Source organism: Bombina bombina, chromosome 6 (genome assembly GCF_027579735.1).
Source record: "Bombina bombina isolate aBomBom1 chromosome 6, aBomBom1.pri, whole genome shotgun sequence".
NCBI lineage: Eukaryota > Metazoa > Chordata > Amphibia > Anura > Bombinatoridae > Bombina > Bombina bombina.
The window spans coordinates 691,743,281-691,761,680 of record NC_069504.1 but is presented as its reverse complement, the minus strand read 5'-3'; the positions used below and the strand labels follow the sequence as shown (position 1 = coordinate 691,761,680).

The 18,400-nt window shown below is 38.7% G+C and overlaps 1 protein-coding gene across 3 annotated transcripts in view; it reads right to left on the bottom strand.

The window, feature by feature from the left end:
• The window catches only part of LOC128663452 (mucin-2-like), a 225,994-nt gene that overhangs the window by 19,313 nt on the left and 188,281 nt on the right, over positions 1–18,400 (bottom strand). For all 3 annotated transcript variants that reach the window (XM_053717784.1, XM_053717785.1, XM_053717786.1), the window contains one exon: positions 4,049–4,158. In XM_053717784.1, coding sequence (XP_053573759.1) covers positions 4,049–4,158 — 110 coding nt within the window. The remainder of the gene's footprint in view (positions 1–4,048; positions 4,159–18,400) is intronic.

The window sequence follows — 18,400 nt, the reverse complement described above, 5'->3', positions numbered from 1 at the left end:
AGTCCGACACAGATCGATGCTTATGTCACTACAGATATTCCAAACGCAAGTTCTGCACAATCTGACTACTTTTGCTAGTTATCAAATAACTAGCAGGTACGCTCAGCACTTTTCCGGCCCAGCGTACCTGGTTTTCAATCCACCACCCTGGAGGCGGCGGAAACCATAGGAATCAATGGGAGTCTGACAGCAGCGAAAGCTCATGTTCGCTGCTGCCCGATATCCCATTGATTGGTAGTGTCTACACCTAACCTAACACCCTAACATGTACCCCGAGCCTAAACACCCCTAATCTGCCTCCCCCTACACCGCCGCCACCTACATTATACTTATTAACCCCTAAACCGCCGCTCCCGGAGCCCACCGACAGTAAATAAATTGTTTAACCCCTAAACCGCCGCTCCCGGAGCCCACCGTCACCTACATTATACATAACCCCTATCCTGCCGCTCCTGGACCCTGCCGCAACTAAACAAAGTGTTTAACCCCTAAACTGCCGCTCCCGGAGCCCACCGCCACCTACATTATACATATTAACCCCTGATCTGCCGCCCCTACACCGCCGCCACCTACATTATATTTATTAACCCCTAAACTGCCGCTCCCGGAGCCCACCGACACTAAATAAATTGTTTAACCATCACCTACATTATACATATTAACCCCTGATCTGCCGCCCCCTATACCACCGCCACCTACATAAAGTTATTAACCCCTATCCTGCCACTCCCGGACGCCACTGCAACTAAACAAAGTGTTTAACCCCTAAACTGCCGCTCCCGGAGCCCACTACCACCTACATTATATTTATTAACCCCTAATCTGCCCCCCCTACACCGCCGCCACTATATTAAATTTATTTACCCATAAATTTAATTCTAACTCTAACCCTAACACCCCCAACTTAAATATAATTTAAATAAATGTAAATAAAATTCCTATAATTAACTACATTGTTCACATTTAAAACTAAATACTTACCTATAAAATAAATCCTAAAATAGTTACAATATAACTTATAGTTACATTGTATCTATCTTAGGATATATTTTTATTTTACAGGCAAGTTTGTATTTATTTTAACTAGGTAGAATAGTTATTAAATAGTTATTAACTATTTAATAACTACCTAGCTAAAATAAATACAAATTTACCTGTAAAATAAATCCTAACCTAAGTTACAATTACACCTAACACTACACTATAATTTAATAAATTAAATAAATTAACTACAATTAAATAAAATTAAATAAAATTAACTAAAGTTAACTGCTTTAATTCCGATTGGCTGATAGAATTCTATCAGCCAATCGGAATTCAAGGGACGCCATCTTGGATGACGTCATTTAAAGGAACCGTCATTCCTCAGGTAGTCGTCGGTCTGGATGAATGCTCTGCGTCGGATGTCTTCAAGATGGAGCCGCTCCTCGCTGGATGGATGAAGACAGAAGATGCCGTCTGGATGAAGACTTCTGCCCATCTGGAGGACCTCTTCTGCCCGGGTTGGATGAAGACTTCGCCTGGCTTTGTTGAGGACTTCGGCCCAGTTGGGTGAAGACATCTCAAGGTAGAGTGATCTTCAAGGGATTAGATTTTTTTAAGGGGGGTTTGGGTGGGTTTTAGAGTAGGGTTGGGTGTGTGGGTGGTGGGTTTTAATGTTGGGGGGGTATTGTAATTTTTTTACAGGTAAAAGAGCTGATTACTTTGCTTTGCTTTTTTATTTTTTGGGGGGGCTTTTTATTTTGTTAGGGGGATTAGATTAGGTGTAATTAGCTAAAAAATCTTGTAATTTGTTTATTATTTTCTGTAATTTAGTGTTTTGTTCTTTTTGTACTTTAGATAATTTTATTTAATTGTAATTAATTATATTTAATTTAGGTAATTAATTTAATTATAGTTTAGTGTAAGGTGTAATTGTAACTTAGGTTAGGATTTATTTTGCAGGTACATTTTCCTTTATTTTAGCTAGGCAGCTATTAAATAGTTAATAATTATTTAATAACTATTGTACCTAGTTAAAATAAATACAAACTTGCCTGTAAAATAAAAATAAACCCTAAGATAGATACAATGTAACTATTAGTTATATTGTAGCTATCTTAGGGTTTATTTTATAGGTATTTAGTTTTAAATAGGAATAATTTAGTTAATTGTAGTTATTTTATTTAGATTTATTTAAATTATATTTAAGTTAGGGGGTGTTAGGGTTAGAGTTAGACTTAGATTTAGGGGTTAATAAATTTAATATAGTGGCGGCGGTGTAGGGGGCGGCAGATCAGGGGTTAATATGTATAATGTAGGTGGCGGTGGGCTCCGGGATCGGCGGTTTAGGGGTTAAACACTTTGTTTAGTTGCGGCGGGTTCCGGGAGGGGCAGGATAGGGGTTAATAACTATGTAGGTGGCGGCAGTAAAGGGGGCGGTAGATCAGGGGTTAATATGTATAATGTAGGTGACGGTGGGCTCCGAGAGCGGCGGTTTAGGGGTTAATAACTTTATTTAGTTGCGGGGGGCTCCGGGAGTGGCGGTTTAGGGGTTAAACACTTTATTTAGTTGCGGGGGGCTCCGGATATAGGGGGTAAAACAGTATAGTATAGTGTGGGTGCTTTGTGACAGGGTAGCAATAAAGCTGTAAAAAAGCCGAAGAGCAGCGAGATCAATGACTGTTAGTTAACAACAGTCCGCTGCTCATCGCTCCGTACTTGGTGCGCTGCTTTTTGACAGCTTTTTTGATAATTTTGGAGAGTGTATTCAGGTCCGCGGCAGCGATGTTAGTCGAACTTAGGCGAGCGTATTGGGGCCATCGAATGCAGGTAAGTTGACGGCTTGATACATAGGGGCCCTTGCATCATTGATGAGTCTTTTTTTTTAAATCTCACCAGAGCAGGAAGCTTTGCATTGACTGGGCTCTTAGTCACCATGCTAAACAAATACTGGGTACCAGAGATGCTATGGCAACTAGAATTGACAACATTACACATTTTGCTTGTGTTCTATGACTTTCTTAAAGGAATACTAAAGTCAAAATTATCCTTTTATGATTCAGTTAGAGCATGCAGTTTTAAGATACTTTCCAATTTACTTCCATTATCATATTGTGAACAGTCTTTTTATATTCACATTTTCTGATGCACCAGCTACCACTGGGAATGTGCAAGAGTGTACAGTGTATATGTATATGAGTCTGTGATTGACTGATGTCTGTCACATGATAAAGGGGAAAGCAAATTGAAGTAAATTTTGAAATTTGTCAGTAAAAAAGCTACTGCTCAATTAAAATTCCTAGTAAAGTGCTAGTGTATTGTCTTTTTCATGCACTTGTTGATTATGCAATTCTATTGTAGTTAATAGTAATTTAAGGGGACAGTAAAGTCTTAATTATACATTCATGATTTAGACAGGGCATATAATTTTAAACAACTTTCCAATTTATTTCTATTATTTAATTTGCTTCCTTCTCTTGTTATCCTTTGCTGAAAGGTTTTAATAGGTAAGCTCAGGAGCAGCAAAGAACCTAGGTTCTAGCTGCTGATTGGTGGCTGCATATATATATATATACCAAATGTCATTGGCTCAGTTAGAAAACAGCAGTGCATTGCAGCTCCTTTAACAAATGATACCAAGAGAATGAAACACATTTTATAATAGAAGTAAACTGGAAAGTTGGAAATGTTCTACCTAAATCATGAAAGAAACATTTTGGGTTTCATTTCCTGTTAAGTGCTAACACATTGAACTATCTGCCATTACTAAATAAATTATCTTTCACTAAAAATAAACCAGTGTGTTTGGTAAATCTTTGTATGCACTAAGACAATTCTATATTAGTCAGTGTAAACTCTGACACAACATTTATTTGAAATCAATCTGACTTGACAATGTGTTTTTGACGGATATTCAGAGGCAGATTTATCAAGCAGCCGATGCAGCTTTCTATGCCCGAAGTTACTAATTTAACAGAAATGCATTTTTATTGAAATGATTACCATCGGTGTGAAAATTCAGTAAAGGGAAATCATAGATCATTCAAACAGAAAAACCAGAACTTACCTTTAGTTTAATTTGGCCGTTCTCATACACAATATATTGATTAGTTACTTCTTTCTTGAAAGTACATAAAAGATTGCCATTTAAATAGTAGATACTCATTATATATTTGTCTGTAGATTTAAAGCATATAGAATATAGTTATGGAGATGTAAAAAAACAACATTAATATACTTTTGTACAACATTGATTTCTTATTCATGCAAATCCACTTTTTCATAGAAACAAATCAGTTAGATTAAAAGCTTTTTATTTGATAATGTATTGAACAAATATAAATATAAACTTATTGCCTTAATTTGGAATATAGTGACCTTTACCAAATGTCATACTGGCCACATACTTATGGACAGGAACTTGAAATGTCTGTAAAAGCCCACTCTGCCTCATGCATATGTTTGTAGCAGTAAAAAAGTATAATGGAGACACAAATCAACATCAAAAGAAGGGCTTTAAAGACCTCTACAAAGGTGAGCAGAGAATGGGATTTATTATTTAAAAAACAAACATTCATTAGAACGTGCAATTTTTGCATTAGAGACAAGCACATATCCTGTGAGGGCCCAGTATTTAAACACATAGGGGGATATTTATCAAAGGTCTGGCGGACCTGATCCGACAGTGCGGATCAGGTCCACCAGACCTTGCTGAATGCGGAGATCAATACGCTCTCCGTATTCAGCATTGCACCAGCAGCTCTTGTGAACTGCTGGTGCAACGCCGCCCCCTGCAGATTCATGGCCAATCAGCCGCCAGCAGCCAGCAGAGGGTGTTAATCAACCCGATCGTACTCGATCGGGTTGATTTTCGGCGATGTCTGTCCACCTGCTCGGAGCAGGCGGACAGGTTATGGAGCAGCAGTCTTTAGACCGCTGCTTCATAACTCCTGTTTCTGGCGAGTCTGCAGGCTCGCCAGAAACACGGGCCCTCAAGCTCCATCCGGAGCTTGATAAATGGGTCCCCATGCCTTCTAAGAGGGTAAGCAGTAGCTTCTATGACACAAATTACTTATTTAGAAGTAATGCACACAACTGCCAACTCTCTGAGCATGCTTTGGGGCTGATTTAACAACCCCCAAATGCATAGGAATGCACCTGTTTCTGTTTGAGCCTTCAGGCTCGCCGGAAACAGGAGTTAAGAAGCAGCGGCCTTAAGACTGCTGCTCGTTAACTCGTCTGCCACCTCTGAGGCGGCGGACAGCAATCCACCCAATCATATATGATCTGGTTGATTGACACCACTTGCTAGCGGCCACGAATGTACAGGGGGCAGTGGCGTATTTAGATTTTGTGCTGTCCTAGGCATTTAAAATTCTGCTGCCCCCTAACCCCCCCCCCCCTGATTTTAGGACTTGTTTTAGACAATAATGTTTTTTGGTCAGGGTGTAACATTACGTTTTTATATTTTATTTTTTGCTTTGCATTTCCAAAGTAAATAAGATGAGGGGGAAAAAAATTATATATATATATATTTTTTTTTAAATTTATTTAAATAAACCCACTTACCCCTATAATACTCGTTAGTCCAGGGGTAATTACAGGCTCTGCTTATAGGGCTGTTTTAAATAGGGAGGCCATTATGTGGAAATGGGAAGGTAAAGAGGACAGTGTGTAGGAATGGACTGTGTGAGTGATGAGACACACAGGTTTAGTGAGTGAGGAAACAGATATAGAGGAACTGTGAATGTTCTGGGGCAGGCAGGTAAAAGGCTAACTATTTGGGGTAAGCTAATGCTTTTGGGCAGTGGCTCAAGATATAGTACAAGTAAAATGCTACACTGAGTAAAGACTGGGCAGGCAGAGGAGGAGTTAATGAGAGGATGAGGGCAGGGAGAGCAGTCAGTAAAAGAGTCAGTGAAGTTAATATATGGGGGTCAGAAACTGGAGCATGGAGTAAGTGGGTTAGGCAGAGGTGTTTCAGTGAGAGAAGTAAAAATATGGGGTAGGTCAGTGAATATGGCAGGCAGAGGAACAAGTGGGGGTGTTTCCAATTACACAGGAAACACTTGATAGGAGTGTCCCAGCATTGAAGGCAGGTATTTTGTGTTCTGGCAAGATCGTTGTGAGATTAGCCTAGTACAGGAACACATTGCCAGCCCTGTGCTGTTTTATGGTGCTGATTGGGGCATGCAGTTGATTAAGGTACCAGACACAAACAAATTTTAAGACCTCGCATTAGTGTAAAAAAAAAAGGCAATCATGTTGTGCAAATTATTTGCAGAGTACCTGGGGAAACGCAAATTAATTTATACCAACCAAAATAGGTCATTTCATTGTTTAAATGGTCAAATTTACAAGTTGTACAATGTCCTTCGATCTAGTGTACAGCCCACATACATTAATATATAAAAACATAATTCTAAGTAATTAGTAAAGGAATTTCATAATCCTATACAATAAATGCAGTTCAGAATGGTTAGCAGGGAGCGCAGCACCATTTAGATCACATACAAGTAACCTGAGTGACTCCATCTTCCTGATCAAACTGACTGTCGTCTAATTCCCTTAGCATGTGATCCCCACTACTGAAACCAGAGAAACTACCAAACTCCTGGTGGCCATCTTTAGCCCAACTTGGTTTGGAGGATGACAAGTAGAATTCATCTGAGGACCGGCCCATATCAGATGTCTGGGAACAGGCGCTGCTTCTAATATACCGGGGGAAGGTAAGAAGCAGCTGCTTAGTCCTTTACATGGTCCCGGCCTGACCTTCTATATGCTTAAAACACTCAGTGACTGACCACTAAAAGGCAGTCAGTTACTGAATGATTTAAGCATATCAAAGGTCGGTGACCATGTAAAGGACTAAGCAGCTGCTTCTTACCTTCCCCCGGTACCTTAATCAACTGCATGCCCCAATCAGCACCATAAAACAGCACAGGGCTGGCAATGTGTTCCTGACTGTACTAGGCTAATCTACAACGATCTGGCCGCTGGTGAGAATCAAAATATCAGAATTACACCGGTCCTACCTTTATTAACATACTGCTTCTAGCCTTCTCCAGCTTTAGCGCTCACTCCAGCGTTGCAATGGGGTTCAGTCAGTGCAACTGCAGCTTGAGGGGCGTGTCAAAGAGCCGTAACCGTAACGAATGCTATGCAAATGCATACCGGATTATGTGCTACTAGCCTGTAGAAAAACAACACACGCATCGCTTTGGTGTGGTTTTTTAGTTTAAATGTTATATCAGAGGTGACAGAGGCAGAGCACAAACATCACATGCAAATGCAATGTATTAAAAATATGTCAGACATCAGACTACTCCATACAAACGCCTACACAGTGGAATGTGGATCCAAAAATTGCCGCCCCCTCCAAGCTGCCGCCCTAGGCCCGTGCCTTGTTTGCCTAGGCAGTAATTTGCCCCTGGCAGGGGGCGTATTGCACAAGCATTTCATGAGAAATGCTTGTGCAATGATAAATGCCAACAGTGTACGCTGTTGGCATTTATCGATGTGCGGCGAACATGATCCTCTACAGCAGATCATGTCAGTCAGTACAATAATAAATTGGCCCCTTACTGGTTTATGGGCCTTCCCAGGATATGTGAGTATGCAGAGAAAAAAACAGTAATATATTTTATTAGAAGCATTTTTGCTAAAGGAAGTATATTGCAAAAATGCTTCTATTTCAAATTTAAATGCACCTACAGTCATGTGAAAAAGAAAGTACACCCTCTTTAAATTCTATGGTTTTACGTATCAGGACATAATAAAAATCACCTGGCCCTTAGCAGGTCTTAAAATTAGGTAAATACAACCTAAGATGAAGAATAACACATGACCTATTGCAAAGTGTCATGATTTTGTTAAGAAAAAAAAGTCAAAATGAAGAAGCCATGTGTGAAAAACTAAGTACACCTTATCATTCAATAGCTTGAAGAACCACTTTTAACAGCAATAACTTGAAGTAATTCTTTTCTGTATGACTATCAGTCTCTCACATCATTGTGGAGGAATTTTGGCCCACTCTTCTTTACAACATTGCTTCAGTTCATTGAGGTTTTCGGGAATTTGTTTATTCACAGTTCTATTATGGTCCCGCCGCAGCATTTCAATCGGGTTGAGGTCTGGACTTTGACTAGGCCATTGCAACATCTTGATTCTTTTTCTTTTTCAGCCATTCTGTTGTAGATTTGCTGGTGTGCTTGGGATCATTGTCCTGTTTCATGACCCAATTTTGCCCAAGTTTTAGCTGTCGGACAGATGGCCTCACATTTGACTCAAGAAAACTTTGGTATCCTGAGGCATTCATGATCTACTTAATTACTGCAAGGTGCCCAGGTCATGTGGCTGCAACATACGTCCAAATCGTCAACCCTCCTCCACTGTGCTTGATCGTTAGTATGAGGTGTTTGTGCAGATATGCTGTTTTCCCCAATGTGGCGTTGTGCATTATGGCCAAACATCTCCACTTAGGTCTTGTCTGTCCAAAAGATATTGGTCCAGAAGTCTTGTGGTTTGTTCAGAGGAAACTTTGCAAACCTAAGCCATGCTGCCATGTTCTTTATAGAGAGAAGTGGCTTTCTCCTGGCAAATTTTCTATACAAATCATACTTGTTCAGTCTTTTTCTAATTGTACTGTCATGAACTTTTTTAAAAATATTTTTATTGAGATTCAAATTAAGGCATGTAAACAATATGCTATTGGAGTCTATATACATGAATTGTTGCTATACATATAACCATTAAGTGCTAGACAAGATATACATAGCATGTTTATAAGACACTTTGCATGAGTGATATTAAACATTATATTAGCCAGATGGACTATATGCCTTCTAAATGACCTATGAGGCCACTCTTGAACCTCCCAGTACTAACCAAAAATGTCAAGCTATAGGAGTCAATTCTGAACAATAGGAGACCACTCTTGGTCTCAAATGGTGAATCTCAATTTTCTTATTTTATAATATACATAACAGGTTCTTGTAGCCTTATTACAAATAAAAAATACATAGTGAGCTAATTTTGACTAGCTAGGATACTCAATTTGTGGTATCTTTAACATCACATTTATCAATATGGCTGGACAACAACAGAATTATATATACTAATTAAATGCATTATAGTAGATTATGTTTTACATGTATTTGACTGATGTCAGGTCTGTTTGTATATATCTTATTACATCCAATTGCTGCAATACTCTCCATTTATTTAAAATACTGATGGAGCAGCGTATTAGATCCCCTGATCGTGCCCACATTTGTGATCCATGTACTTATAACCATATGAATTATCGCAAACATTATTACGTTAAAACCGCATCATCAATTCTTTAATTCATCTTTGTATATAAATATTGTAAATTACCGAGACTTTTTCTCTTTTTGACTTTATTTTAAACTAACAATTCTAAAATGTAACCACTGTTATATTATACGCTTCAAATACCCCACGTAAGAACCAATTTGGAATGAAGATGCTATTTACACATAGAACTCGCAATAGAGTTTATTAGTTATAACTAATCATCATCTAGAATAACCATTGGGCAATAGCCCTTCATTGATAGGTGACTAAGAGACCACAATCCATTATCCTCATTATAATGTATCCGTATGTAAACACAATCATTTGACAGGGAGGCGTGTTCTCTATGACTGTGTCATAAGCGCTTCCCGATTGGCTACCGCACACTCACCCTCTGACGTTATCCAAATGTAGCATTTAACGGCATTACTATAGCCGTGCTGTGGTTGGCTGAAATTCAATGACGTCATTTTGATGTGCTTGTTGATTGGCCCACGGCCCTTTAAAAATAATTCTTTGTGGAGCGTCTGGTGCCTTTGACAAAGCAGATGCGAAACGCGCATCAGGTGTTCGCACTGCCTCCTCTCTCCTTGACTTTAGTTTTAATTGTTGGCCTTAAATGGCAATTTTGTAGACATTAATCCATATATTATTTGCTATTAGGTGGAACTTTTTTGGAAATGGTTTGGCAGATCCTGAGGGCTCTCCCTTTAAACTTAAAGATAATTTCCGTGCAAGGTTAACCAGTGATTGTTGTTCCGGACCTTCCCCTGCCTGCATATTGATTGTAAACTTGGGTTATTTTGATCTGCAAGCTCCACATAAGACATATTGAACTTATATAGGTTTATCTTGTATATTCTGCCAGAGGAGGCAGTGTCTTGTTCTATTTTTTTAGTTTTTAATATTTTTTAAACATTGGGTTTGCTATTAAATGTTAAGTTTTAATTAACCTACACTCCACTCAGCACATATTGTATATAACGACCCTCCTTAAGTGTGCCATCAAATGCTTCTTTTTTCCTTCTTGTTTTTCTTATTACAAATAAATTAGACATGCTAGTAACAAAGAGATTATATAAGTTTTGGATTATTTAAAAGAGGACAATATCAAACATCACAAATAAACGGCTAGATTACGAGTTTTGCGGTAACAGGGGTGCGTTGCTAACAAGCCTTTTTTTTAACGCTCCCTTAAGACAATGCTGGTATTACAGGTTTTTTTAAACCCGGCGTTAGCCGCAAAAAGTGAGCGTAGAGCAAAATTTAGCTCCACATCTCACCTCAATACCAGCGTTGCTTAAGGTAGAGGTAAGCTGGCAAAACGTGCTCGTGCACGATTTCCCCATAGGAAACAATGGGGCTGAGCCGGCTGAAAAAAAAGTAACACCTGCAAAAAAGCAGCGTTCAGCTCCGAACGCAGCCCCATTGATTCCTATGGGGAAAGGAATTTTATGTCTACACCTAACACCCTAACATGAACCCCGAGTCTAGACACCCCTAATCTTAAACTTATTAACCCCTAATCTGCCGTCCCCGACATCATCACCACCTACATTATAATTATTAACCCCTACTCTGCCGCTCCGGACACCGCCGCCACCTACATTTTCCCTATGAACCCCTAATCTGCTGCCTCCAACATCGCCGAACCCTACATTATATTTATTAACCCCTAATCTGCCCCCCCAATGTCGCCGCAACCTACCTACACTTATTAACTCCTAATCTGCCTCTGCCAACGTCGCCGCCACTATAATAAAGTTATTAACCCCTAAACTTAAGTCTAACCCTAACCCTAACCCCCCTAATTTAAATATAATTTAAATAAATCTAAATAAAATAACTACAATTAAATAAATTATTCCTATTTAAAAATATATACTTACCTATAAAATAAACCCTAAGCTAGCTACAATATAACTAATAGTTAAATTGTAGATAGTTTAGGATTTATATTTATCTTACAGGCAACTTTGTATTTATTTTAACTAGGTAGAATAGTTATTAAATAGTTATTAACTATTTAATAGCTACCTAGTTAAAATAAGTACAAATGTAACTGTAAAATAAATCCTAACCTAAATTACAATTACACCTAACACTACACTATCATTAAATTAATTACATAAACTAACTACAATTAACTACAATTAAATTAAATAAACTAAAGTACGAAAAACAACAAATACTAAATTACAGAAAATAAAAAAATAATTACAATGGTTTTAAACTAATTACACCTAATCTAATCCCCTTAATAAAATAAAAAAGCCCCCCAAAATAATAAAATTCCCTACCCTATACTAAATTACAAATAGCCCTTAAAAGGGCATTTTGCGGGGCATTGCCCCAAAGTAATAAGCTCTTTTACCTGTAAAAAAAAACAATACCCCCAACATTAAAACCCACCACCCACACACCCAACCCTATTCTAAAACCCACCCAATTCCCCCTTAAAAAAAAAACATCACTACCCCCTTGAAGATCACCCTACCTTGAGATGTCTTCACCCAGCCGGGCACAAGTGAACCTCCAGAGGGGCAAAAGTCTCATCCGATCCAGGCAGAAGAGGTCCTCCATCCAGACGGCATCTTCTATCTTCATCCATCCAGAGCGGGTCCATCTTTAATCCAGCCGATGCGGAGCATCCTCTTCAAACGAAGTCCGAGCCAAGAATGAAGGTATCTTTAAATGACGTCATCCAAGATGGCGTCCCTTGAATTCCGATTGGCTGATAGAATTATATCAGCCAATCGGAATTAAGGTAGGAAAATTCCTATTGGCTGATCCAATCAGCCATTAGGATTGAGCTCGCATTATATTGGCTGTTCCAATCAGCCAATAGAATGCGACCTCAATCCTATTGGCTGATTGGATCAGCCATTAGGATTTTTCCTACCTTAATTCGGATTGGCTGATAGAATCCTATCAGCCCATCGGAATTCAAGGGATGCCATCTTGGATGACGTCATTTAAAGGAACCTTCATTCTTCGCTTGGACTTCGTTTGAATAGGATGCTCCGCGTCGGCTGAATTGAAGATGGACCCACTCTGCTCCGGATGGATGAATATAGAAGATGCCGTCTGGATGAAGACTTCTGCTGCTTGGAGGACCTCTTCTGCCCAGATTGGATGAAGATTTCTGCCCCTCTGGAGGTCCACTTGTGCCCGGCTAGGTGAAGACATCTCAAGGTAGGGTGATCTTCAAGGGGTTAGTGTTAGGTTTTATTAAGGGGGGATTGGGTGGGTTTTAGAGTAGGGTTGGGTGTGTGGGTGGTGGGTTTTAATGTTGGGGGGTATTCTATTTTTTTTTACAGGTAAAAGAGCTGATTACTTTGGGGCATTGTCCAGCAAAAGGCCCTTTTAAGGGCTATTTGTAATTTAGTATAGGGTATGGAATTTTATTATTTTGGGGGGCTTTTTTATTTTATTAGGGGGATTAGATTAGGTGTAATTAGTTTAAAAAAATTTTAATTATTTTTTTATTTTCTGTAATTTAGTGTTTGTTGTTTTTCGTACTTTAGTTTATTTAATTTAATTGTAGTTAATTGTAGTTAGTTTATGTAATTAATTTAATGATAGTGTAGTGTTAGGTGTAATTGTAATTTAGGTTAGGATTTATTTTACAGGTAAATTTGTACTTATTTTAACTAGGTAGCTATTAAATAGTTTTTTTTTTGTACTTTAGTTTATTTAATTTAATTGTATTTAATTGTAGGTAATTTAGTAAATTAGTTTAATGATAGTGTAGTGTTAGGTGTAATTGTAATTTAGGTTAGGATTTATTTTACAGGTAAATTTGTACTTATTAATAACTAGTTAATAACTATTTAATAACTATTGTACCTAGTTAAAATAAATACAAAGTTGCCTGTAAAATAAATATAAACCCTAAGATAGATACAAATGTAACTATTAGTTATACTGTATCTAGCTTAGGGTTTATTTTATAGGTAAGTATTTAGTTTTAAATAGGATTAATTTATTTAATTGTAGTAATTTAATTTCGTTTTATTTAAATTATATTTAAGTTAGAGGGGGTTAGACTTAGGGTTAGACTTAGGTTTAGGGGTTAATAACTTTAATATAGTAGCAGCAACGTTGGGATGGCAGATTAGGGGTTAATAAATGTAGATAGGTGTTGGCGATGTTAGGGACGGCAGATTAGGGGTTAACAAAATGTAACTAGTGTTTGCGAGGCGGGAGTGCGGCGGTTTAGGGGTTAATATGTTTATTATAGTGGCGGCGATGTCCGGTTGGCAGATTAGGGGTTAAAAACTTTATTTAAGTGTTTCCGATGTGGGGGGGGGGGCTCGGTTTAGGGGTTAATAGGTAGTTTATGGGTGTTAGTGTACTTTTTAGCACTTTAGTTAAGAGTTTTATGTTACGGCGTTAGCCCATAAAACTCTTAACTACTGACTTTTAAATGCGGTAGGATTCTTGACAGAAGAGGGTCTACCGCTCACTTCTTCCAAGACTCGTAATACCGGCGTTAGGCAAATCCCATTAAAAAGATAGGATACGCAATTGACGTAAGGTGATCTGCGGTAAGCTTGAGTCGCGGAAGAAAAGTGAGCGGTACACCTGTACCTGCCTGACTCGTAATACCAGCGGGCGTAAAAAAGCAGTGTTGGGACCTCTCAATGCTGCTTTTTAAGGCTAAGGCAAGACTCGTAATCTAGCCGAAAGTCTTCTAGAAACATCTAATGCCAATATTATGCACAGTAGGATAAATAACAGTGACACTTATGTATGAGAGCTAGGACTTACAAATCATGCACCCTGTTATTGGATAACATGATACTGGATAAGTTAGGTGGTATCAATAGAAATTGCAGTCCAATTTTAATTTGGGAAAATAAATAAAATAAATTATTTATAACCAGGTGATAAGCCTGCCCAGAGGGCAGTCTATCGGCTAGATTTAGAGTTTGGCGTTAGCCGTCAAAAGCAGCGTTAAGGGGTCCTAACGCTGGTTTTGGCCACCCGCTGGTATTTAGAGTCAGGCAGGAAAGGGTCTAACGCTCACTTCCTCACCGCGACTCCAGGCTACCGCAGATCCCCTTACGCCAATTGCGTATCCTATCTTTTCAATGGGATCTGCCTAACGCTGGTATTTGGAGTCTTGGGAGAAGTGAGCGGTAGAGCCTCTACTGACAAGACTCCTACCGCCAAAAAAAGTCAGTAGTTAAGAGCTTTATGGGCTAAAGCCGGAATATAAAGCTCTTAACTACTGTGCTCTAAAGTACACTAACACCCATAAACTACCTATGTACCCCTAAACCGAGGCCCCCCCACATCGCCGCCACTCTAATAAATTTTTTTAACCCCTAATCTGCCGACCGGACATCACCACCACCTACGTTATACTTATGAACCCCTAATCTGCTGTCCCTAACATCGCCGACCCCAATTTATATTTATTAACCCCTAATCTGCCCCCCCCCAATGTCGCCGCTACCTAACTACACTTATTAACCCCTAATCTGCCGACCGGACCTCGCCGCCACTATAATAAATATATTAACCCCTAAACCGCCGTACTCCCGCCTCGCAAACACTATAATAAATTGTATTAACCCCTAATCTGCCATCCCTAACATCGCCACCACCTACCTACAATTATTAACCCCTAATCTTATGCCCACACCGTCACCGCTACTATAATAAAGTTATTAACCCCTAAACATAACTTAACCCTAACACCCCCCTAACATAAATATAATTTATATTAAATGAAATAATATTCCTAAAATTAACTAAATTATTCCTATTTAAAACTAAATACTTACCTATAAAATAAACCCTAATATAGCTACAATATAATTAATAATTACATTGTAGCTATTTTAGGATTTATATTTATTTTACAGGCAACTTTGTATTTATTTTAACTAGGTACAAAAGCTATTAAATAGTTAATAACTATTTAATAGCTACCTAGTTAAAATAAATACAAAATTACATGTAAAATAAATCCTAACCTAAGTTACAATTAAACCTAACACTACACTATCATTAAATTAATTAAATAAATTACCTACAATTAAATACAATAAAATAAACTATTCTATAATACAAAAACAAACAAACACTAAATTACAAAAAATAAAAAAGAATTACAACCAGTTTAAACTAATTACACCTAATCTAAGCCCCCTAATAAAATAAAAAAAATAAAAAATAATAAAAGTCCCTACTCTATTCTACATTACAAAGTAATCAGCTCTTTTACCAGCCCTTAAAAGGGCTTTTTGCGGGGCATGCCCCAAAGTAATCAGCTCTTTTACCAGCCCTTAAAAGGGCTTTTTGCGGGGCATGCCCCAAAGTAATCATCTCTTTTGCCTGTAAAAAAAAATACAACCCCCCCAACAATAAAACCCACCACCCACATACCCCTACTCTAACCCACCCAAACCCCCCTTAAATAAACCTAACACTACCCCCCTGAAGATCTCCCTACCTTGAGTCGTCTTCACCCAGCCGGGCCGAAGTCTTCATCCGATGGGGCAGAAGAGGACATCCAGACCGGCAAAAGTCTTCATCCTATCCGGGCAGAAGAGGACATCTGGAACGGCAGACATCTTCATCCAAGCGGCATCTTCTATCTTCATACATCCGGAGCGGAGCCATCTTCCCAGCCGATGCGGATCCATCCTCTTCAACCAACGCCTACTCGCCGAATGAAGGTTCCTTTAAATGACGTCATCCAAGATGGCGTCCCTTGAATTCCGATAGGATTCTATCAGCCAATCAGAATTAAGGTAGGAAAAATCTGATTGGCTGATTCAATCAGCCAATCAGATTCAAGTTCAATCCGATTGGCTGATCCAATCAGCCAATCAGATTGAGCTTGCATTCTATTGGCTGATCGGAACAGCCAATAGAATGCAAGCTCAATCTGATTGGCTGATTGAATCACCCAATCAGATTTTTCCTACCTTAATTCCAATTGGCTGATAGAATCCTATCAGCCAATCGGAATTCGAGAGACACCATCTTGGATGACGTCATTTAAAGGAACCTTCATTCGGCGAGTAGGCGTCGGTTGAAGAGGATGGATCCGCGTCGGCTGGGAAGAAGATGGCTCCGCTCCGCTCTGCTCCGGATGGATGAAGATAGAAGATGCCGCTTGGATGAAGATGTCTGCCGGTCTGGATGTCCTCTTCTGCCCCATCGGATGAAGACTTTGGCCCGGCTGGTTGAAGACGACCCAAGGTAGGGAGATCTTCAGGGGGGTAGTGTTAGGTTTATTTAAGGGGGGTTTGGGTGGGTTAGAGTAGGGGTATGTGGGTGGTGGGTTTTAATGTTGGGGGGGTTGTATTTTTTTTTACAGGCAAAAGAGCTGATTACTTTGGGGCATGCCCCGCAAAAAGCCCTTTTAAGGGCTGGTAAAAGAGCTGATTACTTTGTAATGTAGAATAGGGTAGGGACTTTTATTATTTTGTTTATTTTTTTATTTTATTAGGGGGCTTAGATTAGGTGTAATTAGTTTAAAATTCTTGTAATATTTTTTTATTTTCTGTAATTTAGTGGGGTTTTTTTGTAATTTAGTTTAGTTTATTTAATTGTATTTAATTGTAGGTATTGGTAGCTAATTTATTTAATTAATTTAATGATAGTGTAGTGTTAGGTTTAATTGTAACTTAGGTTAGGATTTATTTTACAGGTAATTTTGTAATTATTTTAACTAGGTAGTTATTAAATAGTTAATAACTATTTAATAGCTATTGTACCTAGTTAAAATAAATACAAAGTTGCCTGTAAAATAAATATAAATCCTAAAATAGCTACAATATAATTATTCGTTATATTGTAGCTATATTAGGGTTTATTTTACAGGTAAGTATTTAGTTTTAAATAGGAATACTTTAGTTAATAAGAGTTAATTTATTTCGTTAGATTAAAATTATATTTAACTTAGGGGGGTGTTAGGGTTAGAGTTAGACTTAGCTTTAGGGGTTAATACATTTATTATAGTAGCGGCGAGGTCCGGTCGGCAGATTAGGGGTTAATACTTGAAGTTATGTGGTGGCGACGTGGGGGGGGGCAGGTTAGGGGTTAATAAATATTATGTAGGTGTCGGCGATGTTGGGGGCAGCAGATTAGGGGTTCATATGGATAATGTAGGTGGCGGCGGTGTCCGGAGCGTAAGATTAGGGGTTAATTGAGTAATGCAGGTGTCAGCGATAGCGGGGTCGGCAGATTAGGGGTTAATAAGTGTAAGGTTAGGGGTGTTTAGACTCGGGGTTCATGTTAGTGTGTTAGGTGCAGACTTAGAGAGTGTTTCCCCATGGGAAACAATGGGGCTGCGTTGGGAGCTTAACGTTGCTTTTTTTGCAGGTGTTAGGTTTTTTTCAGCCCAAACTGCCCCATTGTTTCCTATGGGGGAATCGTGCACAAGCACATTTTGCCAGCTTACCGCTACCGTAATGAACGCTGGTATTGAGAGTTGACGTGGCGGTTCATTCAGCTCAACGCTCCCTTTTTGGAGCCTAGCGCAGCCCTTCAGACAACTCTAAATACCAGCGTTGTTTGGAAGCAGCGGTAGGAAAAAAAGCTGCGTTAGCTACGCGGGTCTTTACCGACAAAACTCTAAATCTAGCCGTTAGTTACCTGTAAAATAAATCCTAACCTAAATTACAATTACACCTAAAACTACACTATCATTAAATTAATTTGCTAAATTACCTACAATTAAATACAATTAAATTAAATAAACTAAAGTACAAAAAAACACTAAATTACAGAAAATAAAAAAATAATTACAATTTTTTAAACTAATTACACCTACTCTAATCCCCCTAATAAAATAAAAAAGCCCCCCAAAATAATAAAATTCCCTACCCTATACTAAATTACAAATAGCCCTTAAAAGGGCCTTTTGCGGGGCATTGCCCAAAAGTAATCAGCTCTTTTACCTGTCCAAAAAAATACAATACTCCCCAACATTAAAACCCACCACCCACACACCTAACCCTACTCTAAAACCTACCCAATCCCCCCTTAATAAAACCTAACACTACCCCCTTGAAGATCACCCTACCTTGAGATGTCTTCACCCAGCGGGGCACAAGTGGACCTCCAGAGGGGCAAA